The 27,139-nt window shown below is 37.1% G+C and overlaps 1 protein-coding gene across 3 annotated transcripts; it reads left to right on the top strand.

Moving 5' to 3' along the window:
• Positions 1–1,231: 1,231 nt before the first annotated feature.
• Positions 1,232–25,935, top strand: agap2 (ArfGAP with GTPase domain, ankyrin repeat and PH domain 2). Of its 3 annotated transcripts, none has more exons than XM_067371649.1 (18): positions 1,232–1,568; positions 10,570–10,628; positions 10,964–11,051; positions 11,163–11,248; positions 12,908–13,049; positions 13,145–13,279; positions 13,371–13,486; positions 14,644–14,787; positions 15,285–15,365; positions 15,578–15,682; positions 16,800–16,983; positions 17,068–17,175; positions 18,628–18,765; positions 19,316–19,464; positions 22,617–22,707; positions 22,803–23,025; positions 23,523–23,790; positions 25,185–25,935. In XM_067371649.1, exons 1-18 carry the CDS (start codon positions 1,406–1,408, stop codon positions 25,389–25,391), a joined length of 2,487 nt encoding a protein of 828 aa, XP_067227750.1. In that variant the 5' UTR covers positions 1,232–1,405; the 3' UTR covers positions 25,392–25,935. The 3 variants fall into 3 exon arrangements, with proteins under 3 accessions (XP_067227750.1, XP_067227749.1, XP_067227748.1); XM_067371648.1 differs by lacking the exon at positions 1,232–1,568 and adding an exon at positions 5,578–6,622; XM_067371647.1 differs by lacking the exon at positions 1,232–1,568 and adding an exon at positions 5,605–6,622 and having other exon boundaries at positions 16,812–16,983.
• Positions 25,936–27,139: the final 1,204 nt, after the last annotated feature.

Raw genomic sequence — 27,139 nt, 5'->3', positions numbered from 1 at the left:
CCGCTGCAGTGACGTGATGACTTTACCAATCAGTAAACTGGCTCTTATAATAATAATAATAATGATAATAATAATTTTTATTTACAATGCGCTTTTCTCAAACCCAAAGCGCTACATTTATTTAGAAGCACTTTTTCTTATTTAGAAGCACTTTTTCCCATTCAAAACAATACGAGTAAACACGTCTTGTGTTATTCTATAGTCTTTGGCAAACATGCGTGCTTCACCATAGACAATCTAATCTATAATCTAATAGATATAATATCTAATAGACCAAATATTAATATGATTCTGAGATAATAATTAGAGGTGATTTAAATGATTATAGTAAATACTGAACCTTGTGGACTGCTATTTAAACCAGCGCTGAAGTGAGGCGTGTGTGCTGCTTGAACATCATTGGCTGAGCAGAGTAGCAACAAACAACGTCACACTTCAGCCCGCCCTCTGTCGTCACGGGCGTGTGAGAGACACAGGATGCTGCATTGAGGACTGATGATGATAAAGACTGGCCCATGTTCTAAATCAGACACTGTGAAGGCCTGAAGACACTGCGATATTTATGTTTAAGTATGTATTTTCATCTCACGCAACTGTAAATGCCAAATATTTTAATATCTAATGGAATTGTATAGAGGACGCTGAGGCTAATTGTTACTCAGTTCAGTCAATATGTCTCTCAGGATAGGTTTATTTTTAAATATCAGTTCTAGGTACATATATTAAAGCATTTGTTAGAAAATAAAGCTATTTAACGTGTTGACACTATATGGGATGAGTTTAAAAAGCATATATATATATATATATATATATATATATATATATATATATATAAATCAAGCATTATTTAGCATAACAACACATGTTATAATTAATAAATTAGATGCAATGAAAAAAGCACCTGTAAACACTTGTTGCCCCAGTATTAATGTGACAAACTGCTCAAATTGACATTTATAAACAAAATACCATTGTCTATCAAACAGCATGTGATGACTAGCCCCAGTTTCCTCTATTTGTATCATAATATATTTTTGTTCTCATATCACTGCTGAGGTTTTGCCATTCCAGCTCTAAATCTGATCAATTTGAGGCTGCATTTTTGAAACCATATTTTTTTTTAACGGTTGTCTTGAATTTACCACAAAATCCTGTTTGCGAGAGAGCAGCCTATGAGATGGTGACACTCTTTTAAAATCAGGAAGTGAATTCAGAGAGAGAGAGAGAGAGAGAAAGAGAGAGGAAATTCATGCAAGCAAAACTACTTCTGCTCTGAGCTGCATGCTTTAGAGTTTGAACAACTTTTTACTGCTGTACGTGACACTGACATGAAAGAACGGGCAGGAAATGCTGATGGGTTACAGGAGAAACTCCATGCATTTTAAGCAGTCGCATTGGTCTAAATATGAATAGCACAACTAAAGTTACAAACTCGACTGCAATTAGAGCTGAGGTGAGAAGACATGAAAGCTTACAAAAAACCATAAACAAATTTCTCAAACAGCTGGAGAGGGTTGAGGACCAGCAGCTCAGGACAGGACTAAAGGTTTTTCTTCACAGCATACAAGGTGAGCCTGAATTCATTGGAAAAGTCTCCTGAATATCATGAGATTGTTTATTTTATCCCCTAAAACACTTACTGATAGATTCCTGTATCATTTTGCAAGGTGTGATGTTTACTTAAGGGGGTCTGTTGCTTACCGAGGAGACATGCACATAAACAGCATGCTGTTTGAGATGAGCTCTGTGATATCTAGATTATTCTCAGAAGAGAACAAGTTCACTAATCATACTGGAAACGAGTTTATCTGAGCTCCTTGTGTGAGATAAAAATGCAAGGAATTAGGCTTTTTTGATTGCTATTGATTGTTCCACTTTTGCAGTGTTCTTTATCTTGAGTTTTATAATCATATCAAATTATTAAATGTCCCAAATGTATATTTTAGAGAAGGCAGACAGATAAAAGGGAACATAAATGTTTTAACTCATGTCAAATTGAGTTATATAACCAGCAGACGTCTCTAAATGCACATGCTCCTCCATTAGACTGTGATGTTGAACTGTTACTACAGTCCGGATGTAGAATCAGAATCGTGGATGTTAATTTACAGAGGCCCAGGTTGAAACACTAGCACCATCTTAGAGACGTCGTCATGATGGCAAGCTTTTGAACACGAAGTGCTGGTCCATTTCCTGTCTGACGCTGACATGCTGCCCACGAAAGCCACATCCTCTTCATCTCAGTCACCACCTGTCTACAGTGCTACTCTTACTCTCCCTATCTGACCCTATTATTTTTAGTTTTCCACAAGATTACGCTTTTTTTTTTCTGCAGGGATTTTTTTTGTTTGACTTTAAATAATCTGGCATCCATTGATGCTCCAGCCAATGAGCTGGGTGTAAAGTTCAATTATTTTAAGATGCAACGTTTATAAATCGTGTTGGCAGTAAGCATCCACGCAGTGCATATTTTCACATTGGAACTTAGGTGACAGTAAATAATGCCTCTTTAATATAGTGTTTGTCGATGCTCCTTATAAATTACTTCCTCCTCACACTTCCTCTTGTGAGCATTAATGCATCCGTCACTCTAGATTGCAGTTCAATATGAAGACGCTATCCGTCAGCGTAATCTCACTGACATTTTGTTTCTTCAATCCAACACCAAAATTAAACAAGATTTTTATGGTACTTACCCATGCAAAACTTGCCACTGTGATGCTAGGATATTCTGGTTTCTTGTTTGTATGATATTGTACTAGTCCCTAGATGATGTTCAGATTTTTTTACCCATTATCATTTTCCAGGAGAAAGTCGTTCACTTGCATTATAACCAGCATACTAAGGATGTTCTGGGAACTTAAGTTGCAGAACAAACAAGATGAAATAGCAAAAAACAAAAGGATCATCTTTGAATGTGGTTTATTTAGCCCACATAGTCATATGATGATTCAAAGGATGCTTGATGGGAATAAAATAAAAGTGAAGGAAACTGTAAAGGGAAAATCATTGCTGTTGGCTTCTGAGCATAGGGATTTGAGAATAGGACTGACACATTTAAATGTTGATTACTGCAGGGAGCCAAGAGAGTGGGAGACGGGCAGAGTGACAGCGATTTTGGGGAGAGGGAGAGAGAGAAAGGGGAAAATATATTTATGCGAGTGTGAGTTCTCCAAGACGGAGATGTCTACCATGAAATTTTAGCACAGAATATAGAATTTATATACTATATAAATAAACTAAAGCTTTGGATTTTCTGGGGAAAACATGAGTGGCGCTTGCCTGTGGTTGCCAGGATGTTGCTATGTGGTTACTAGGGTCTTCTGGTTGGTTTCTAGGGTAATTTCTGTCATCATTTACTGCATTCTTCTGTGGAATACAAAATAAGATTAAAAAGCATATCCTGAAAGTCACAGGGGTTCTATTTTGTTTGGTTCCAAATATTCTTCAGAATATATTCTCTTGTATTCCACAGAAGAAAGTAATACATACAGGTTTGGAACGACATGAAGGTGAGTAAATGATGATAGAAATTTAATTTTTGAGTGAACTGTCGCTTCAACTTAATCATGAGCAATAGTAATAGTCACAAAATTATTCTTCATTAGCTATAAAGAAGAAAATCGATAAAAAGAACAAATGGGAGACATTCATATACAAGTAACTGCATGCCCTCTTCCTAAATGTTGTTGAATTGTGTTCTGAATGACACCTGTCGTCATGATTAATAGCAATCAATATCATATATTATTGATTTGTGAACTCTATATGACTGCTAATTAACATTTTAAAGGCAACACCTTCCTCAACATACATATATATATATATATATATATATATATATATATATATATATATATATATATATATATATATATATATATATATATATATATGCCGTATATATTATCAGGTTTAAGACATAAACAGCCTTGTGTAGGACATATTGATATTTATATTCATAAATTTATATGTGTGTGTGTGTGTACTATATATATATGCTGTATATTTTATCAGTTTTAAGACATATAAATAGTCTGTAGGATGTATTGATTTTTTTTTTTTACTCTCATCCCAGTTAGGGTGAATGAATTCGAGTGTAGTATTGACTCCAATCAAGCACATTTGACCAACAGTTCAATCAATAAATTGTCAATAATATTGCATGCCCTCACTCAGTCACTTACTCATTCATAGACACCTTGGCAAGGACAGTGGGTGCACAGAGCAGGGGGTTAGATATGGAGATAGCGAACGGGAGACTAGATGGAATCAGTGCATGAAGGAGGAGGAGTTTAGCCTCGGAATACCTTGGTAACAAGCAAGCTCAGTGTCTAGGACAGAAAAGGTGGGGGGACACGGCGGCTCTTGAATCACTGTACTGACTGTGACTATGATATGTGGCACATTGCCGGCTGATACAGCACTGGATCGAGTGCAAAATTTGCCTTATTGATGTGTCAGTCTTGATTAGCTTTTGCACGCAACCACTCGTATTTGTGTTTTTCTTGACCTCTTTTCCTTGTCAGAACCTTGCAGGCTTTACAGTCTGTCTTTATTCCTCAACACATCACTGATTCTCGCTTTTTAAGCAGGAGAGTGTGCGAGCGAGAGAAAAGAGAGGGAGAAAGCGAGGGAGGGAGGGAGAACGAGAGGAGGGGGTAGCAGGCTGTGGAAAGCAGGGGCTGGGAGCTGTCTGGCTGGTGACAAGGGCAGAGAGAGAGAGAGAGAGAGAGAGAAGCAGGAGATGGAGAGAGAAGCAGGGTATTCCTGCACGGTGCCGTTCTGCGTGGGTTTGAAGAAGACCTTCCACTGGAGAGATCTGAGAGACCCTTGATCATGATGCGTGACTCGTTTAAACCTTTAGCGTGAGACGCACCTTCTTCTCTAGAATGAAGCATGATCGTCTCGTATGTCTGCATTATTGACATCCCCGACTGCTTGACGCACTGATCACCGGAGGCGTGATGGATAGACTCTGTGTGGGGACACTAGGATCTCTCTCTGTGGACTTGCCGTAAACGTTTCCACCGATCCATGTGGCATGTAGACTGACTCCTCAGTTCGACTCTTCAGTCTGTCAGCATCTCCTCCACACGCTGTGGGGCAGGTTGGTGAAACGATGTGCCTTGATCTGAGGTTAACAGCTCTGCATGTCTCCCAGATGTAATTTTACTCTTTTTCGTCCTTGAAGGAATTTTCGATCCTGTTTCCATCTTGTGCATTGTCATTTTTGCCTTTGAATCTGCCTCTTGTTGAATGTAGTCAATGGAATCGGGAGCATGCTTTTCATGCAGGTGTGGAGAAGTGGGCACATGTCTGCATGCTTAAAATAGGTGTGAGAGGACCAGAGAACAGCAATACGAAGAGAATTAAGTCTGGGAAGAAACATGAAGGTGTGAAAGAGCACAAAGGACATTAGCTAAATTTTTTCCCACTCTAGAGAATGAGGTTGCGGTTCACTTCTTTTTGAGACATTTGGCTGAATTGTCTTTTTTTCTATGAATTCTGTGATTTCTTTCTGTTGTGGAAGCCATTGAACAAGTGAATTTGATTCTTTGAATTAATTTTCTGTCCTTGATCTGCTGAGAAATTCTGGACCCCATGAACCGAACCGGGACGTCACAGTCAAAAACCACTTACCTTATCTCCCTCACCTTGGTGAAGGTAGAAACCACTGAGGAAAATGAGTTGGAGAAGTCCAGGCCAGCTGTGGAGGGAGCGGTGTATGATGCTGATGGAGCGAAACATCTCAAGCACGCTGGATCCAATAATGAGGGCCAGGAATGCCAGAAAATGGGTGAGGCTTTGGAGCTGGAAGCTGGAGAATCTGTCAAATTCTCAGTGGAACAGGAAATACTCCAAAGCCCAAGGGAGGACAAGGCACTTTTTGCAGATGGTGCTCACCCTGGTGATAGACAAAAATCAATGATCTCATCAACCACAGAGAATGGAAGAGCCAGAGAATCAACTGGAATGCCCCAAACCTCTTATCCCCGGGACATAGCCAGACATCTGGGTGACATCCCGGTTCGTGCGACCCAGCGTCCCGTGTCTCTCCTCAAAGCTCACGGCAGTGGCCGTGAATTGAAGGAGTCTAGGGAGAGCATCCATGCCTCCTCAAAGAGCCTTGACCGTAAGGACAGTCGGACCAGGATTCAGTCCCCAACCAGCCCGACTCCTGGATCTTTTCGGGCATCATGGGCTGTAAGCGAGGTGAAAACGTGCGATGAAGACCTCAAAGGTGTTGGGATGAAGAGGCCCACTGAAGGGGACATCATAGCCATGCGAACCCAAAGCCCTCGAGCCGAGAGATTGAAGGCAGGATCTACATCCCTTCCGACCCCTGTCGCCTTGATTACCAAGCCTCAACGCAAAGGAAAGAGTCGCACCCTGGACAACAGCGACTTGAACTGTCTGTCCGAGGACCTCCTTAAGTGTAAAGGTGGTCAAATGGTATCTGACTTTAGAACAGCTCAGTCCCAGGGGGCTTCAGCACGTGACCGCAAGATGCTAAGATTTATTAGTGGCATTTTTACCAAGAGCACTCCAGTTGCAACCAGTGCAACCATTGTGACCCCAGTCTATAGCACCATTCAGAGGGAGTCCAGTGAAGAGGAAGGTAGGGGAATATGGCTTACTCACACAGTCATACAACTCAAACTCTCAGATAAGCAGAAGCAGGATTGTTTCTGAAAATGGGAGGGGGCACACTAAGTAGTTTGCACATTTTGAAAATGAGGGATTCTTTGAGTAAAAGCACCTGCAATCCGTCTACAAGTTCTCTAAATGTTATGCTAATATTAAGGGGATTGTTCATCAAAAAAATTGTGTCTTTATTTACTCACCCTTCATGTCATTCCAAACCTGAATGACTTTCTTTCTTCTTTTGAAGAACTATCCCTTTAAAGTGAAGTGTCTTAATGTTTTAGTTTGCATTAATTTGAAAAATCAACATGTTGAAGTCTGTACACACATTTAGGGAATTCTGGTTTTATTAATTCCAATGCCTAGGGTTGTAGAGTTGGTGTTGAAAGCATACTGGTCTTTTATTTAAAACCACCCCCTACTGTTTCTTTTTCTGCACTGGAAAAATTGGAATGGGAAATAAATTTGATAATACCCATGCCACAGGCAGCATAATTTTGCCCAACATCCTAATCCCATCTTTGATGTTCCGCCCACTTCCTGTATTCTGATCTCATTCTTTCACTGAAGCTTCAATCCTTTCATCACCAGTCTCTTAATTTCAAGCCATATCCAGCCATGAGAATTTTAGCACTCTAAACTGAAGGTAAAGCACTGATTTCTGTAGTGAAGCGACATATTAAACAACATAAAGCAGTATCTGATTCAACAGGCAATTGCATTTTAAATCCACCCATGCAAAGTAAGTCTCCTATAACATTGCAGATATGCCTCCAACTAATTTACATGCAGATCTTGTTGAACAAAAGCTTCTTTTCAAACATCAGCATTTCTCAACAATATATATTTGACAATTAGGTTTCCTCTTTTGTAGGATGTAATTGATAATTGCACAAGTGAACCTCAGTATAGGTGTGTGGTCTATATGCTACGAGCAAAAGGTCTGATGTGTCTGTACACACAACGCATGCGCACACAAAATATTTACGTATGTGTTCTCCGAGTGAACAGAAGCAGCGGCTGGAGGTGGGGTTGTCATGGCAACAGGGAGGGCTGAGAGAGTTGCCTGTTGTGTGGCTGTGTTATGCCAGGGAGCGAGCCACACATGAAATGAATGGGAGTGAGGGTATGTGAGGAGGGGTCCTTTTGAAAAAGAGAGAGACCAGAATGTGTCACATAGAGTATCCGTTTAGATGGAGGGGGTGGCGTGTTGTATATGGCACATAAGGATCACACTGTCTAACCGCACTGGCTCGACTCCTGATGTGCCCCGCCGTACAATGACCTCATAGAATTGCGCTGAATTCGGAGGGGGTTAAACCTCTTCCGTTGTGTCGTGGGTGGCGTGTGAGAGAGGAAACTGCAAATGGCATGCATGCCAAGTCAGATCGTATGCCGATCTAAGCAGCGAACTCCTGCATCTGTGCGTCGTGAGCTGCTTTAATCAGTGCATGCCGGTCACAAGGGTGTATCGCACTGATCCTCCCCCTTAACAAAAGCATCTTTTGCTGCTTGATGCACCCACAGGGCAACACAGCTGTGCAGTTACACAAAAAATGAGGTGACATGACCGTCTATCACTGGGTGCCGGGTCTGAACCACCGGTGAAAAATAGCAAGAGTGCGCTAAGACTTCCAATATAAAGCGGAGAGGGGTGTGGGTGCTCCATGCTCACTGCTGCACGGATACACCTGCAGTCCTTCACGCCTTGTGAATTACTAGAGATTTATAACACCTCCAGATGAACTGTCATACGAGGCTTAGGTGCAATCAAATTGCACTTCGATGCAGCATAGAAATGTGCAACAGAAGGGCAACGCCTGATCTGTGTTTAAATGGTCACAGCTTTGGTCTAAGAAACAGACGGCATCCTTAAGGCTAAACTGACTTTGACGGTCATGTAAGATAATGTGGCTTGATGTGAAGGGAGTTGATGATGTTATTAATTCTGCTGCTCAATGCTTGGAGGTTTTGAATGTTTTGATCACTGTATAATCATTAGATCGTGTCAAACTTGCTCTTCCTGTAAGTGAGTCATCTGAAGTTTCCACGTCACTGACATCAAGGGTCAGAACGAGGGGATTTAAGCCGTAGATCAATATGAGAGACCTTTTTTAGAAAACAGAAATACAGTAGCTGACCTGCTGAGATATAATATTCATAAATCAGCACATATCCCTTCTCTTATTTTGTTATTCATCTATTTTTCTGTTGTACTTTTATTAGTGGTGCTTGCTAAGCACCTATAGCCTAATACAGATCAGAATATGAGAAAAATACAGAACTTAATTTGATCCCCACATAAAAAAATACTATAGTAATTTACAGTAAATACTACAGTGTTTTTGTACCATGCTATAGTAAAGTACTTGAATTAATTTGTTGTGGTAATTCTATAGTTGCTGTGGTAATGTAACAACATTACTTTATCCAATACTGTACTAAGTTTTCTACAACTATAGGGTATATTATACTACAATACACTACAGTTACTGTAGTAAAAACTAAAGTATACTACAGTATTTATTACAGTTTATCAGTTCACTATAGTTAATAATACAGTATGCTGTAGCATTCATTAAGAAATACTATACTATATACACTACAGTTTACTATAGTATGGTTCAAAAACACTATAGTATTTACTATAAATTACTGTAGTATTTTTTTCATGTGGGTCTAAATTAGATAATGCGCTTATGAAGATACAATACTCTGTTTTCCTTTTTTCCCCATTAATTTAATCCCATGCCATGACAACATTGTTTGATTTATCAACCTTTTGCTGAGAGTTTGATTGACAGGCGATCTAACCAATCATAACACCGAATCTGCCATTTTGCACTACTTAGTAGATTGATGTCAGTGGACTTGAACTTAAAAAAAATGGTGTGTACTGACATCTTTCGCAAACAACATTCCTTCTGATGTTCATTCATGTTTATTTGATGTTATAAATGAACTCGTTGGAAGAGATGAACGGTTCACGAGGCGCTACAGTGATCTGTCACGACACATTAAAGAGCCACAAAACGGCATTTATTGTTTAAATGTCTTTAAAAAAACACATAATTTGAAATGTAAGACTTTGTTTCATATCAAAAGTAGCCTGCTCTGTCTTGTCTGTCGATGCGATGCCAGTGTCCTCAACATGATGTGTGGACCAACAGTGCAACGGTGACTAAAGGGGGCGGGTCTTTGCGAACGGTCAAATTCAGCATCTTTCGGCCTTACTTCACAGACAGGGCTTAGATTAAGCCAGGATTAGGCCTTAGTTTAATTAGGACATTTAAGTAGCTTTTATAGACATGCCTTAGAAAAAAAGCATTACTGGTGTGCATCTTGAGACAAAACTAATGGCAGTGACATATTTTAAGATATGTCAGTGCAAGTTACTTTCAGTTAAAACAGCTCAAACATGCATTTGAGTCTGGGACTAGGCTTAAGCCTTGTCTGTGAACCCGGAGGATAATGTCTTGGCCTAAAAAATTCAGAGCCTGCCATTCAAAAAAAAACAAAAAACACACACATTAAATCTAAAATAGCTGGCTTTCTGTTGGGTGGAGCTAATGAATGTATTTAGAAAGTTGTCCAGTTTGTTGATCATTATATGTACCAAATTTGGTTACTGTAGGTAAAACACACCAGTTAAAAAGTTTCGACTTTTGGATATAGAATATCGAACTTGGGAACGGGCTAGGGCAATCACCTAAAAGACCCTAGCAACTGCACAGCAACACATTAAAAGCCATCCAAACACCCTTGCAACTGGATAACTAACAACCCATTAATAGCCACTAAACGCTACTGCATAGCAACGCCCCGGAAACTGACAAGGCCATGGGATGACTTGTTTAATTGCACACAAATTTTCTTCATTGTATTTAAGTTAAAACTTAACTTTGACTTTTCTTTTTTCAGCATCATGTGCCAATAGCCAGGAATGGACCCTAACTCGTGCTATTCCAGAACTGCGATTGGTGAGAACAATTTTTTAATTCCTTAAGCATATATACAAAAATTTCAGATTGTTTTAGACATACATCTATGGAAACAATAGGCTATTTCAGTTGGTTAAGTGAATTTTTGTCATACTGATAAGTAGTGATACATATTTGCCTGTAAGTAGTTTTTAAACACCAACAAAATTATTACTAAAATTAGCAAGAAGAGCATAAATAAAGACTTTTGCTTAAATTTCGATTAGTTTTCAAATGTGTCTCCTCAGGAGTTTCAGATGAGATCTCAACAAAGTCAAATTATATATTCTGTTTTTTGAAGTGATGATTAAAAATATTCTTTCTGCCGCATACAGGGGGTTCTGGGTAGCATTCGCAGTGGAAAATCTGCTCTGGTAAACAGATTCATCACAGGAAGTTACCTTCCACTTGAATCGCACGAGGGTGAGAACTTTGTTCTTTCTCATCTGCTTTTCGAAGACTGTCATTTTAACCATTTAGAGTCATTATTGTTATTTTATCTTTCGCCTTTCTCCTCTTTTTCTTCTCTGGAAGGGGGAAGATATAAAAAAGAGGTGTTGGTGGAGGGACAGAGTCAGTTATTGCTGATCCGAGAGGAATCTGGTCCACCAAGTGCACAGGTGTGTTAATGTTCCTGTATTAACACTTGAGTCAGGAACTTACTGTCTGCACAACAAAAATATAAATAAAAATATTTAGTGTGCAATGAAAGTGTGCATCTCCTAGTGTGGAGGTAACAAACCTACAGCAAGCTATCCGTGCCATTAAACCAGGCTGCGTTTAACTCTGGTTTTAGATGAACTTCCCTAAGCACCACCCTTCGGGGGAATCCCTGTCGCCATTTTAAAGTACGTTCAACTTCGTCAAGTGGTCAAGGGAAGTTTGTTTAGACAAACCCTCAACCCGTCAATCTTTACAAGGGAGCGAGTCACTCTAAAATATGATATCGGAGTTATTTTGACATGTAACCGCATAATACTTGTAGCTACCTTAAGCTGATTGTTTTTTCACACAGGTATAGTTTATTGCATTGTTATCATTTTTATTTGTGTCATTTTTCATACATTCAGGCCTATAGAATGGTGCGTAAAACAAATTCATAAGGAAAAAAACTGTGAATAATAAATCAGCTTCATAGCGGATTCAATGTTTCATTTAAACCCATTGCAAAGGTTCCGCCAGTAGTGGGCACTCTTTCAACGTAAGCAATGATGTATATCGAGTGAACAAGATATGCGAAAAATAACAAAGAAAGGGCATAATAAACTGACTAATAGGCTGCGTTCTACTACAAATTTGTATGCCCTTCACTCGTTAACTTCCCTCCATCTTGTGGACTCATCGCTTACATTGCACAAGTGCCCACTACTGGTGGAACTCGTGCATAAGGTTTAAATGAAACGCATTAAGCCCTTGATCACTTGGAATTCACTATGGAGCTGATTGGAGCTATTTAAACCCCTTTTGTACTTATGAATGTGTTTTATGCGACATTCTATATGCTTATAAGTTGTTGGAGAAAATATTTAAAATCCTATAGGTATATGAGCTGTTGAAGAAAAATAAAATTACACAAATTAAACAAAATATCAATCTGTGAATATAAGGTAGCTACAATTATTATGCGATGAAATCTCAACATAATATATTATACAATATTATGAGATTAATTCCCAAAATAATCAAAATTTCATACAGTTCAGTTAAGCGCGATCTGCTGTGACGTAACAAACAAGTTGAATTGTGGGATATAGAGCTGCTTTAAGTGTGCATCAGAGTAGACTCACTCCCTCGGTAAAAATCGAGGGGACGAGGGTCTGTCCATATAAACTTTCCTTGTCCACTTCACAAAGTCGAACGCACTTCAAAATGGCAGCAGGGATTCCCCCAAGGGGAAGTACTTAGGGAAGTTCGCAAGTGCATGTCTAAAATTGGAGTGGAACGCAGCCTTAAACGCAGCCACAGGTGTGGTTAACTAATTTTTAACTAGAAACTCAAGAAGACGTCAGTTTATGCAATTATTCTATAGTGCCCCTTGTGGAAAGATTGAGAATGCAGCATTCTTATGTTGTATTATGAATTGCTTCTTACGCATTTTGGAATGATGCATGAAATTGAGCTCACGTTTGTATGTATACTAACATTCAAAAATTTGGGGTCAGTAAAATTTTTGTGTGTTTGAAAGCAGTCTTTAAACCTTTAAAACTTTAAACAATAGTGTATTCTGCATTATACGCTTCCGGCTTTCCTGTTTTTCATTCCTAAATTTGTGATTGTAGATCTGCAACTGGCTCGATGGTGTCATCCTTGTTTTTAGCCTGGAAAATGAAGCAAGTTTCCAGGATGTGTACAAGAACTACAGTGAGCTAAGCGCACATCGTAACATAGCAGAAATCCCCATTATAGCGGTTGGAACACAAGGTAAGAGCTACACTCGTCTTGGATTCAGGGATGTTTTATTGATCAATATGGGGTTGCGTACCAACTCTATGACCGTTTTTTTTTTTATCCTGCAGATAAGATTAGTAGCACTAATGCCCGTGTGATTGAGGACAAGAGAGTCCAGCAGCTGTGTATAGATGTGCGTCGCTGCACTTACTATGAGACCTGTGCCACCTATGGACTTAATGTGGACAGAGTATTTAACGAAAGTGAGTTTCATCTCAAAATAGGGGCTAAAAATAGCATGTTTCTTTCAATCAGGATGACAGTGTTAATTGGACAAACTTGTTTCCCTCTTAGTGACTCACAAGATTGTCGCTGCCAAGAAGCAAGCCGCCCTTCTGGCCTCCTGTAAATCTCTTCCAAACTCTCCGAGTCACTCAGGGGCCTCGACTCCAGTGTCAGGGCCCGGACAGGTATCTCAATGCTTTTGAGTCTCTCTGATGAATCTCATGAAAGCTGTCAAGAAATGTCTGGGTCAATTCTTAAATCTAATTTTCATTACTATAAGCAAAATGTATTCAGACACCTTGAACATTTTATTCAGTATTACAGTTTATTCACTATAGTTTAAAAAAATGGTAATAAAACAAGATCTCAGAGTTAAACTGTATCAGAAAAAAATAATCTTAATTATGTCAGATAACACTTAAGCGAAACATGGTCAGGTCAAAGTGTCTGAATAATTTTTGGTTCCACATTTTTAGCGATTTTACTGGTATTCCACTGTATGAAGAATTTTTGGGTATAATATGTCAGAGTTTACTTTATTTTGCTATCCTCACTTTCATAAATGAACTATATTGTCCTGCACCCACTAGTAAAAATATATCAAAAATATCAAAAAAATATCAAAAAACGTCTGAATAATTTTTGGTTTGACTGTATATCTTTATTTTATTTTATTTTATTTTATTTTATTTTATTTTATTTTATTTGATTTGATTTGATTTGATTTGATTTGATTTGATTTGATTTTATCCAGATTTTATTTTATTTTATTTTATCCAGATTTTATTTTATTTTATTTTATCCAGATTTTATTTTATCCAGATTTTATTTTATCTATTTGACCCAGACATTTCTTTGTGAGATTGACCCCGTTATCATTATAATTCTTGTGAAATATTTTAATGAATTAAATACCATCCCAGTGTTGTTCTTTTCAATATTCTTGAGTATTGTTGGGGTGTAAAATATTTCTTTGACAAAATTTTCTGCTCTGATTAGTTTCATATTCTTTGCTTACTTATGTGCTATGCACCTCAAAATCAGATATCTGGTCCCATTTTGGTTTAGTTTTCATTATTATGGTAATTTTACAAATATAATCATTAAAATAAAATTAATAAAAGGAGAAATTACATGGCTTTATTATACTGTAGATGAATTATAAATAATTTCCAAATCAATACATACATTTTCATTTCAGACTGATGCATTACATATTTTTATACCCTTATTGTTGAGTATTTGACTGTGAAAAACTTTGTCTTCATCAATCTGTCTGCACCATTTGTCATTCCACCAACCTCTGTCTCGTTCTTCTTAATGTCCCATCATCCTCTCTTAGGCCAGTAATGGGGGTCAAAGTAGTGATTACCCCTCCTCTTTGCCTTCTACCCCTGTGATAAGTCACAAAGACATACGGGGTGGGGCAAGTGGAGAAGGGGGCTCGCAACGAAATCTGCCCCGACGACGGACCTCTTTATTTGCGGTTAGTTCTTTGAGCTCATTACAAAGAGTGTCAGATCTTGCCTGTTAGATTATGTGCAACACCAGTGAAACTGGTTGTGGAACATTTTGTATTGTATTATTTATATTTTAAAATATAGTTGGCCTTATATCTGAATGATTAGAGTAATCTGAGGTGAGAGTGTGTAATTTCTTCTATACCAATTTAATATGAGAAGATAACTATTAATTGTGTGGCAGTATGAAAACATTATTCTGTTTGCCTGACCACTGGCAGATGGGGAAACCTGTCTGAAAACAGTTATTGTTTTTGGTGATACTAGTGAAAATACACACGTCACCTTCAAATGCTGTTACAGTACGACAGAAGTATGACAGTATCTTTTGTCTGAGATTGTGTTTGTGAACTCTCTGTCACTCTAACTTCCACCTCATTTCATGAGTCACATCTGTCTTCCTTCCTTTATGTGTTTCACCTTCCTCTCATCTGTACTTTATCTAACATGTCTGATATTTTAGAACCGTCGTGGGAGTGACTCTGAGAAAAGAGCTTCAGACAGCAGAAGTGACATGAGCAGTCGGTCGGTTCCTATCAAACAGGTACATGTAAGATCTCGGCATTGACTTGAGTGACATGTGACGTGATGAAATGCAGTGGCCCAAAAAAAAGTATTTGGTTGGATTTGGACATCTAGAAGGCACTGAAAAAATGTCTGAATCTCATTGCCTAGATGTAAAAAATAAATAAAAATAAATTAATAAATAAATAATTTTTAAAAAATTAAATAAATCAAACCTTTTTCTTTTTTTAGGGAACTTTGTGGAAACGCAGTGAACGCTCTTTAAATAAGGAGTGGAAGAAGAAGTATGTGACGCTGTCGAACAACGGCATGCTGATGTATCATTCAAGTATAAACGTGAGTAATGCTTTCTTGTAATCCATACTGTTTTCATCTACGAAAATAACTAATACACTGCAAAAAATGAATTTCTTGCTCAGTATTTTCATCTTGTTTTCCAGTACAAATATCTAAACATTCTTAAATCAAGATATATTTACTTGAGATGCAAAATGACTTAAGATATTAAGTCTTGTTTACAGAAAAATTGATAAAAATTAAGTGATTTTATGCTCAACACAAGAAAAATATCTGTTAGTGAGGTAAGAAAAATAATCTTGTTTACCCTTTGAATTAAATTTATTTTTCTGACCCCACTGGCAGATTTTTTAAAGCATAAACTCATTTAATTTTCAAGATTTTTTTCCAAAATCAAGACTTAAAGGGTTAGTTCACCCCAAAATTAAAATTATGTAATTTATTACTCTTCAGAACACAAATTAAGATATTTTTGATGAAATCCGATGACTCAGTGAGGCCTGCATCACCAGCTCCTTCTCTTTCAATGCCCAGAAAGCTACTAAAGACATATTTAAAACAGTTCATGTGACTACAGTGGTTCAACCATAATGTTATGAAGCGACGAGAATACTTTTTGTGCGCCAAAAATAACAAAATAGTGACTTTATTCCACAATATCTAGTGATGGGCGATTTCAAAACACTGCTTCATGAAGCCTCACGAATCTTTTGTTTCGAATCAGTGGTTCGGAGCGTGTATCAAACTGACAAAGTCACATGAACTATTGAAGTTTCAAAACACTTATGATGTAACGAAGCCTCGTTTACTGAAATCATGTGATTTTGGTGCTCTGAATCGAAACAAATGATTCATAAAGCTTCGAAGCTTCATGAAGCAGTGTTTTGAAATCGCCCATCACTAGATATTGTTGAATAAAGTCGTTATTTTGTTATTTTTTGGTGCACAAAAAGTATTCTCGTCGCTTTATAATATTAAAGTCACATAAACTATTTTAAATATAGTATCTTTCTGGGAATTGAAAAAGGGAGTGTTATTGCTGGTGATGCAAGCCTCACTGAGCCATCGGATTTCATCAAAAATATCTTAATTTGTGTTCCGAATTTGTGTATATATGTATATATGCATGTATGTATGTATGTATATTTGATTTTAGGAGTTTATGCAGAACGCTCAAGGGAAGGAGATGGACTTGTTGCGAGTAACAGTAAAGGTGCCAGGAAAACGTCTTCATCGCGCTGTCACTCCCGGTGGGCCGTCCCCTGGCCCTGCTCTTGTCCCTGTGCCCGGTGTAAATGGACTTAGTAAAGACAAGCAGTCATCTGAAGGGGGCGCTACATGTAAGTGAAATTTAAAAAATGTGCTCACAAATTAACTAAAATAATTTGAATGATTTTTCACTGTCATGGTTTCTCTCTTTCCAGCAAATCTTCTGACTGTAGAAGAGGCATCCAGAACTGGCTTGTCATTTCATAATGATCAAAAGGTGAAACGTTGCCCGTCATCTGTGTCTAATAAAGGGTTCAGTGTGGGTACGTAAATATTTTGTTTACACCTTCCATTCATTCCTTCTATAACAGTGTTGGAGAATAATTCATTAAATGTAGCAGCGCTACTAACCTGAAAATGACAGCAGCTCAGCATTTTTTTCCAACTGCAATGTGTAATGACTCATTTCAGTTCATATTTTCATTTTGACAGTTCATTTTAAAGAGTCATATCACTTAGTGGTGTTTAAAAAAAATACTTATTCTTTTTTGTACTGAAATATTTAGTTAAATACACCAGTCCATGACCAGTGTTGGGGAACTGCATTACAATATTGCGTCACTACCTAAAAAAGTAACTAATTGCATTACTTAGTTACTTTTTGTGGAAAGTAATGTGTTACGTTACTTTTGTGTTACTTTTTCTCACCTGGACTGGACTTGCTTGTTTGATTGTTTTTTAATAACAACAAAAAAGTTCTATTTTTGGCCAATGTAAAGGCCCTTTCACACCAAAAGTGAAATGAATAAGCTTCAGGCTAATCACAAATGTGATGTTTATCTAAAGTAATTTCTGCTTATTAATATAGTTGAATTGGATCAACGAAGGTCAGCAGCAAAGACAATGTTTAATAAAGTGAGATTAAATACATAAAGTACATTTGTTTAATTTAATACATTAAATTATTGCAGGTTCTGAGATTGCATTTCACTGTTTTTATTCATTTTGAGGAATACTGAATGTTTTTGTGCAAGTGAGATGAGTAAATGCATGTTCACATTAGACTAGAACTACAATAACCGTCACAAAATGCCTCTGCGCTTTCTCACGATTTCTCTCAAAATGGGGACAGGAGAGCTGTTAGTCATTTATAAATTGGAAATAAGTAACTTGCATTACTTATTTGAAAAAGTAATATTTTGTTGTAAGTTTAAAAGTGATGTGTTACTTTATTGGGTAATCTGATTACGTAACTCAAGTTAATTGTAATGCATTACCCCCAACACTGTCCATGACTGTGTTTTCGAGGCAGTATTTTTCTATTTGATTCATTATTTTTAGTTTTATTAGTTACATTTAGTGTTAAGAGATATGTATTCTTTTTTTGTCCCAGGAAAATACTCAATGTAATGATATTATATTATTAAAAATTCTGTATTATATAGTATATTATTACAGTATAATATATAGTAATATTATTTATTATTTAATATAGTATATATATTAGTATAGTAATATAGTATTACTATTATTTAATATAGTAATATTATTTATATATATTATTGAATATATATGTATAATACAATTACATTATAAAATAGTACTATATGAATTTTACTATAATATGTTTAAATATACCTAATATAATTAATACAAATATAATTATTTGTAATATTTTGGGTTTATCATCGGAATAGTTACAATCTTGTGCAGGAAATGTTTTGACAAAATTCTGTCCTCTTTTTTTATTATTATCATTATTATTATCTTAATAGACTCGAGCATTGAGGGGGCTACAAGTCCTCCTTTAGGAAAAGACCACATCCCGTCTTCTCCAATGACTGACAGGAAGAAGAAAAAACGAAACAGAAGTATAAACTTGAAAGGAGACGCAGCGGCTGGACAGGCTGAGGGTAAGAGATCAGATTTGTGAACGATAAACACATGCCACATTGATCCAGTTTTACTGATAAAGCAATCAGATGTGTTATTGCGAAGAGTTTGCACATTTTCCGTCCTCTCTTTTCCTTTATGATTCCAGTGTGGATCTGATGAATTGCTTTCTGTAAGGTCCTCTTACAATCTCTTTTACTTCTTTCTTTCTTCTTTCCTTTCTTCCTTTCATTCCTCTTATCCTCTGCTGCCCTGGACTAATTTCTTGCACCGCAAGCCAAGCGCAAAATGTGGAAATTAAAGAGCTTTGGTAGCTTGAGAAACATTAACAAAACAGGTAACCCGAATGGATGAAATGTGTGAGTGGCTGAGCTGACTCTGTCTCGCTGTCTTTTCTGCAGTATGTCCATCTCTTGTCACATCATTAGATTTCAGCAAATGGATCTGAGTGTGTTCCTGTCTCCTCAAACACATAATTATACTGAGACGATGCATTAGACCGAGGACACAATGGGTGTTTTTATTGATCCCTTCCTCTCATGTAAATAACTGTTGCTCTTGCCCAAACAGAAGAGGAGAGCGCAGACTTCATCATCATATCGAGCACAGGACAGAGCTGGCATTTTGAAGCCCAAAGTCAAGAGGACAGGGACGCCTGGGTTCAGGCCATCGAAAGCCAGATCCTTGCAAGTCTACAGAGCTGTGAGAGCAGAAATAAGGTAAAGAGGGCATTAAATAATGATCTAACAGGCTCTAATCTGATCTTCAGTCTGTCATTATCAGGAACATTTGAAAGATTTGCAGCACGAACCTTATATACTTTTGAGAAAACGATTTCACTATTTATGTTCAATGTGCATCAAAAAAATAAATCTATTACATTTTTTTGTGGCTAGTAGGTTTTAAAGTGCCCCTATTATGCTTTTCCAGATCTGTTTGTGAATGTAAAATGTCTGCAAAGTTTCAAAGATCAAAGTTCACGATAGATGGAGTTACAGTTTTCAGTCACGTAACTTGCACGGAGACCTGGAAACATCCATAGAACTGCATTACAGGCCTAAAAAAATGTATCTCAAAAGAAGAAAAACAAAAAATGTGAATAAAATGCAAGTTTTGGGCACCTGAATTTATCTTGGCATAGTTGAATAACAAGAGTTCAGTACATGGAAATGACAGACAGTGAGTCTCAAACTCCATTGTTTCCTCCTTCTTATATAAATCTCATTTGTTTAAAAGACCTCCAAAGAACAGGCGAATCTCAGCATAACACATCTGTTACGTAACAGTCGGGGTGTACGCCCCCAATATTTGCATATGCCAGCCCATGTTCCCAACATTATGAAAGGCATTAGACAAGGGCAGCCAGTATTAACGTCTGGAGCAGCACAGCTGAATCATCAGACTAGGTAAGCAAGCAAGAACAATAGCGAGAAATGGCAGATGGATCAATAATAACTGACATGATCCATGATAACATGATATTTTTAGTGATATTTGTAAATTGTCTTTCTAAATGTTTTGTTAGCATGTTGCTAATGTACTGTTAAATGTGGTTAAAGTTACCATTGTTTCTTACTGTATTCACAGAGACAAGACTGTCGTTACTTTCATTTTTAAACACTTGCAGTCTGTATAATTCATAAACACAACTTCATTCTTTATAAATCTCTCCAACAGTGTAGCATTAGCTGTTAGCCACGGAGCACTATCAAACTCATTCAGAATCGAATGTAAACAATATAACAGTATACAGTATACTCACATAATCCGACGCATGCATGCCGCATGCATGACGAACACTTTGTAAAGATCCATTTGAGGGTTATATTAGCTGTGTGAACTTAGTTTTTTGCACTGTTTAAGGCAAGCGCGAGCTCCGTGGGCGTGGAGCAGGAGAATTAAAGGGCCAGCAGCATAAATCGGCTCATATTTAATGATGCCCCAAAATAGGCAGTTAAAAAAACTTCACAGACACATTCAGGGGAAACCTTAGACTTATATTACATCTTGTAAAAAAACGTTCGATGGCACCTTTAAATGGGTGACGTCATGCGCCGCCGAACTGAATTGTGGGTTCCGTCGCGTCACTTCACTCGTGTTGCTCGCGGCAGAAGTTGAAGATTTCTCAACTTTTCAGGAGCCAACGCAGGCGTCAGCCAATCGGATCACCTTATGCAAATTCCCAAGCGCAGACCTAGCCAATTGCATTCATGCAACACCAGAAAGTAAAGTTATTGGTTGTTATATCTATAACGGTCGTCAGCCCAAGCTTCAGACACGCCCTCCATCAAGCGTTGAGTTAAAATTTCCTGATCTTTTACTCACCCCCATGTCATCCAAGATGTTCATGTCTTTCTTTCTTCAGTCAAAAAGAAATTAAGGTTTTTGAGGAAAACATTCCAGGATTTTTCTCCATATAGTGGAATTCAATGGGGACCAACAGGTTGAAGGTCCAAATTGCAGTTTCAGTGCAGCTTCATAGGACTTTACACGATCCCAGACAAAGAATAAGTAGCGAAAAGATTGGTCAATTTTCTAAAAAAAAAAAAAATGTAATTAAAAATATTTTTTTATCACAAAAGCACTGCTCTGCAATCCGCTACGCATTACATAATAACGTTGGAAATGTCAAGTGTGACATAGGCGGAAGTACCGAGCAAGTGTTTAAAAAGCGAATGTGCAAAGACTGTCAAACGGCCTTTACAAAAAAAAAGATAAACCAACAATGTTGGACGATTTTGAAGTTGGAGGAGCTTTTTGAGTACTTCCACCAACACCACACAAGACCTTTCCAACATGATTTCGTAATGCATGAAGTTGTGGATGCTAGTGCAAGACGAACATTTGTGGTTAAAACGTATATAATTTTTAATTTTTTTTAGAAAATGACCAATCATTTCTCTTGATAAGACACTTATTCCTTGTCTGGGATCATGTAGAGCCTTTTGAAGCTGCACTGAAACTAACATTTGGACCTTCAACCTGTTGGTCCCCATTGAAGTCCACTATATGGAGAAAAATCCTGGAATGTTGGCCTCCTGTTTTGTCTCCCAAAATAAAGAACCGATTCTAGTCTGCCTTAAAACGAGTCATCAGTAACTCCAGTCTTACTTACTGATCGTACCTATGTAGGTTTGTAACAAATTTGCATAATGCCACCTTGTGGTCTTCATTGGCTGCCTGTGACCAACGTCTACTTTGACCCTCAAACACTGTAAGTGTAGCAGAGGCCTGGAAGAGTTTGGTTTGTGTTATCAACATGTCAAGAAGATGCTGTTTTCTGCTCTGTGAAAGCAAATCCACTTTTGGTGCACTTTCAAAGGATAAGGACTCGCGCTGGAATTGATACGGTAAAACTAATGCCATAGTTACTCTTCATATCACTGTGTATCAAGTGCTGAGGAAGATCCGGAGCTGAAATTCTGCGTTTTGTTTCCAATACACGCTATATGCGGTAGACCAGTCACAACAGACTGGGCCATCTGACCAATCAGAGCAGAGAAGACTCTCAGAAAGGAGTTTAGAGAGACTGAATCCTTTAACAAGCCGTTTCAGACACTGTGAAAAAAGAGGTGCTGCTGCAATGGATATTATGAGAAAATTCAATTCAATGGATGCATGTAAACCTATTGTAGAAGCCCTCCAAAACTAAATTAGGAACATTTAAAATAGCATAATAGGGGCACTTTCTTCCCTATCCCTAAAATCTAAGAGCAGTAATTGGTTAATAGAATTAAAAAATGACACTGATTCATCCTACATACTTAAATCATGTTAAACAGCAAAATACTATACATATTAACACTTTTCCTTGTAATATTACAAAATAATGGACTTAATTATAATAATTAATTTATAATTTAACTCTCAGGCTCGAAGGAACAGCCAAAGTGAAGCTGTTGCCCTGCAGGCCATTCGAAACGCCAAAGGGAACGACCTCTGTGTTGACTGTGCAGCACCAAGTAAGTGTTGTCCTGATATAATCAAAATGTAAACAATAAAAAGTAGAGGTTGAGATCATTGTTCAGTATATGAGAACATTATGGTCTCTTTGCAGATCCAACATGGGCGAGTCTTAATCTCGGTGCTCTAATCTGCATCGAGTGTTCGGGTATACACCGGAACCTGGGGACGCACCTGTCCCGCGTGCGCTCGCTAGACCTGGACGACTGGCCCAGTGAACTCACGAAAGTGCTTTCGGCTATAGGCAATCACATGGCCAACAGCATTTGGGAGACCTGTACACAAGGGTGCCAAAAGTTGACACCTGAGGCAACGAGGTGAGCTGGCTTTGACTGTGAATGTCATTGTGGACAGTGGTTCAGTAAGTTTTGTTTTACAGAGACTTGCATAAAATAAATTTCATTTATTCCTGTGACAACAAAGCTGAATTTTCAGCATCATTACGTGTCACGTGATCCTTCAGAAGTCGTTCTAATATGATGATTTGCTGCTCAAGAAACATTTCTGATTCTTATCTTATTATCTGCTTAATATTTTTGTGGAAACCATGATACATGTTTTTCAGTATTCTTTGGAGAATAGAAAATTCAAAAGATTATAAATGTCTTTACTGTCACTTAAAATTGTGCTTCTAAATGTACATATTTGAAGTATGTTAAGATATTTAAAGAAAAAAAGTAATAATTTTTTTGTAGCATTAACCAAAAAGGTTGCAATGCTTCAGTCCTCATCATGACACACGTGTGAAGAGACCTTGGCTAACACGGTTAGTCACTATGGTAATAATTTGGCCTTTGCTTTGTGTTTGTCTCAGAGAGCAGAGGGAGTCGTGGATCCGTGCCAAATATGAACAGCGGGCATTTGTGTCGCCCTTGCCCGCTCAGTGTTCAGAGGACACAATGTCGACTTGGTTGCTTAAAGCAGTAATCGACAGGGACCTTCCCAGACTTCTGCTGCTTCTCGCGCACAGCACCAAGGACCTGATCAACATCCCGCCTGAAGGAGCAGCGCAGCAGCATCATAGCGCGTTACATGCGGCCTGCCAGCTGGGAGACGTGGTCATGACACAGCTGCTGGTCTGGGTGAGTTACTGAGCCTGTTTCTTTGAGTTAACCCTGGAAAGCCTGACAACATTTTTGAATTAGAATTTTTTTTTTGAAACAGTTTATTGAGAAAATATTTTAAAAAATCTTTAAATGTGACCCCTGGACCACAAGTCACCTGGGTATATTTGTAGCAATAGCCAACATAGTATGGATTTTTCTTTTATGCCAAAAATCATTAGGATATTATGTAAAGATCATGTTCCATGAAGATATTTTGTAAATTTCCTACTGTAAATGTATCAAAAAATATTTTTGAGAGTGGATATGCATTGCTAGGGACTTTATTTGGACAACTTTAAAGGCAATTTTCTCAATATTTAAATTTTTTTGCACTCTCAGATTCCAGATATTAAAATACTTTTATCTTTTCCAAATGTTGTGCTATCCGAACAAAGCGTACATCAACGGAAAGCTTATTTATTCAGCTTTCAGATGATGTATAAATCTCAATTTCAAAAAATGATTATTTTTTTTTTTTTTTTTTTGGATTATCATATTTGATACATTACGCTTTTATGGCTTAGATAGTTTGATATAGGAAAACATACATCTCATGCATCTCATACATCTCAATTTTATTCAGACACCCAAACTCAGCAAAAATGTGCAATTTGGTGCGGATGCTGATATTTAAATGGCCAAAAAGTAGGATGAAATTGCTTGTAATGTAAATCAATGATATTTTTATAACAGTATAACAGACTACTTGCATAAAATACATATAAATATCAGTTTTCATTCTATATCTCAGAATAATATGTCTTATTAAAGATGATATTTAAATTATTAGTTTTTATTATCAAAGTTTTGTAGTTTTTATTGTGGAGGGCAAAACATATAATGCAATGCAATACGAGAGAAATAAAAGTTCCTCAAAATCCTGATTTATCATATTTAAAACTTTTCTAAAAAATGATGTATGGATAATGAAGCAAACCTAAGTTGCTTCAGTCCAGTAAATATTCATTTTGAAATATTAGTAACAATATAATAGTTATTCTGACATTTACTTTATAAAAATCATTAGATTTCACAGCAGAAAGACACATGTACCATGACTTGAAATTGGACATTTGTAAAAAATTATATTAAAAGGCCTTTTACTTGCTAAAAATATAAACTATCAATCAATTGTGTGCAGCGTTTGTTTGTTTTTTTTAGCAAAGGTTTAATCATGTTGATAATTTAGAGGCCTTAGAAATGTGTGTATAAAATATGATACATTAGACTTATAGTGTTAAATGACAAATTCACCCCAAAGTTTTTGTAGAATTTTCCTTTTTGGGTAAACCATTCCTTTTGCACTTTCAGTATTGCATTGTTTGCACTTTTCTAACGGCTACTTTTTTTTGCTTAATCGTGCCCAACAGTACGGCAGTGATGTGAAGTCAAAGGATCCGCAAGGGAGAACCGCACTGACGTTGGCACGCCAAGCCGGGAGCAAAGAGTGTGGCGAGATTCTCCTCCAGCACGGCTGCCCCAGCGAGACGTCACCCACCTCCCCGACTCCTGTTCTCTCCCGCAAAAGTAGCATCACGAGTGTCGGACGTGTCAATTCCAGGAGGAGGGTCTCGTAACCCATGAACGTTCATGATCCATATAAACATTTTCCCCAGGGCCATTTTTATTTCTTCATACAGAGTTATGTGTTTTGTGCGTCTGTGATTTTTATTTTATTTTTTTGTCCCAGGATATCGCCAACAACACTGTATTTATAATACTGTACATCCTTGTGGATTCCTCAGAAAAGGGGAAAAGTAAAAAGAAAAGAAGAAACTCCTAATTGTCCATATTAGAAGGCTTAGAATGACAGCCACAAAATTTCAACATGCCTTTTTAATGAAAATGAAAGCTGTTTTACCAACTAAAAAGCAATATTATTTATAATATGCTGATTAATATACTGTAATATAGATGCATTACATGGTAAAATGTAGCTTGAGAGTTTCCCAAAGCAATCTGAGGGAATGTATTTACCATTATGACTGTCATTACCATTGTTCTTTAAAATAGTCATCATGGCTGAGGGTAATGTAATGTAAGAACATGTTTATATCCAGAAGAAATAGTATTTGTCATTGTGCATCATTTCTAAATACTATAGACAATAAACTCCGATCTTCAACCTCTTGCTTGTTAAGTTTACATCTTTTTTTTTTTTTTTTTTAATCAAAAATCCAATGTTTCTACATTATAACGCCTCAAAACTTCACTATCATTGAAGGCCTGTTTGATTTCAGAGAATTCAGCTGGTTAAAATAGAAATTCTGCTATGTGTCATTTCAAATACCAAGTGACAGTGCAAAAAAATGCTGTTCTTACTTAGACTTTTTGTCATTTCCAGTCCAAATATCTAAAAAGTGTTTAGATCAAGAAGCATTTTCTTGACAAGTAAAAATTATTTTCTTGTTTTTTGGGATTAATAAGTCAAAATTAAGTGAGTTAAACAAGCAAAATAATCTTAATCCAAACTGAAAACAAGATTATCTTATTTTTGGTTTGAAATAAGATTATTTTTCTTACCCCATTGGCAGATTATTTTGCTTGTTTTAAGGAAAAACTCACTTAATTTTGACTTATTTTTCCTGAAAACAAGAAAATAATTTGTACTTGTCAAGAAAATGCTTTATATGATATTTTAAGATATTTTGACTTGAAACAAGTCAGTTTTTGCAGTGTATGCATATAAATTCAAGATCATAGAATGTTTCTTGGCCTTATTATCTCATATTTGCATTCATGAACACATCATGAACAGTCTGCTTAGCTGCATCCACTCTTCCAAACATGTTTTCTCTAACTACTCCTTCTTTAAAAGACCACAATAAAATGTGGCTGTGACTTCAATTAAGAAACCTGGATGACAACAGAAGACTGGATACCTTTGATCACATCTGAACAAATTTGCGCAGGAAAAAATGTGAAATTTAATTGCGTGTGTGGTACAGTATTCACTAAATTATGAGGATAAAATATCACATATGAGCCTTAAAATGCAATATAGCACATCAATTTCAATTCCAACATGATTTTTATATTAACCCTAAACCTAGCCATCACAGAAAACTTTCTGCATTTTTACATGTCCAATATCAAAAAACAAAAAAAAACAAAACACTTAGTATGATTTATGAGCTGTTTTCCTCATGGGGACCCAATGTTCCCACAAGGACATGGATTTTGGATATTGCCATCTTTGTGATCTTCGATGTTATAGTTAAATACCTTCATGATATTACAAAAAAGAGACTATTTTTAATAACTGCTTAACACTATGTTGTATTGTAAACACAAACAAACATGTTTCCTGAGGTAATATGGACAT

This window comes from Chanodichthys erythropterus, chromosome 20, assembly GCF_024489055.1.
Source record: "Chanodichthys erythropterus isolate Z2021 chromosome 20, ASM2448905v1, whole genome shotgun sequence".
Lineage (NCBI taxonomy): Eukaryota > Metazoa > Chordata > Actinopteri > Cypriniformes > Xenocyprididae > Chanodichthys > Chanodichthys erythropterus.
Note: the sequence above shows the minus strand (reverse complement) of the source record. Positions and strands in the feature narration are given on the sequence as shown.

Coding starts and splice junctions, on each gene's coding strand:
- agap2 (XM_067371648.1), top strand. CDS start 5,605: ATGAACCGAACCGGGACGTCACAGTCAAAAACCACTTACCTTATCTCC. Junction 6,623..10,569: donor GGAGTCCAGTGAAGAGGAAG/GTAGGGGAATAT, acceptor TTCTTTTTTCAG/CATCATGTGCCAATAGCCAG. Junction 11,052..11,162: donor TCCACTTGAATCGCACGAGG/GTGAGAACTTTG, acceptor CTTCTCTGGAAG/GGGGAAGATATAAAAAAGAG.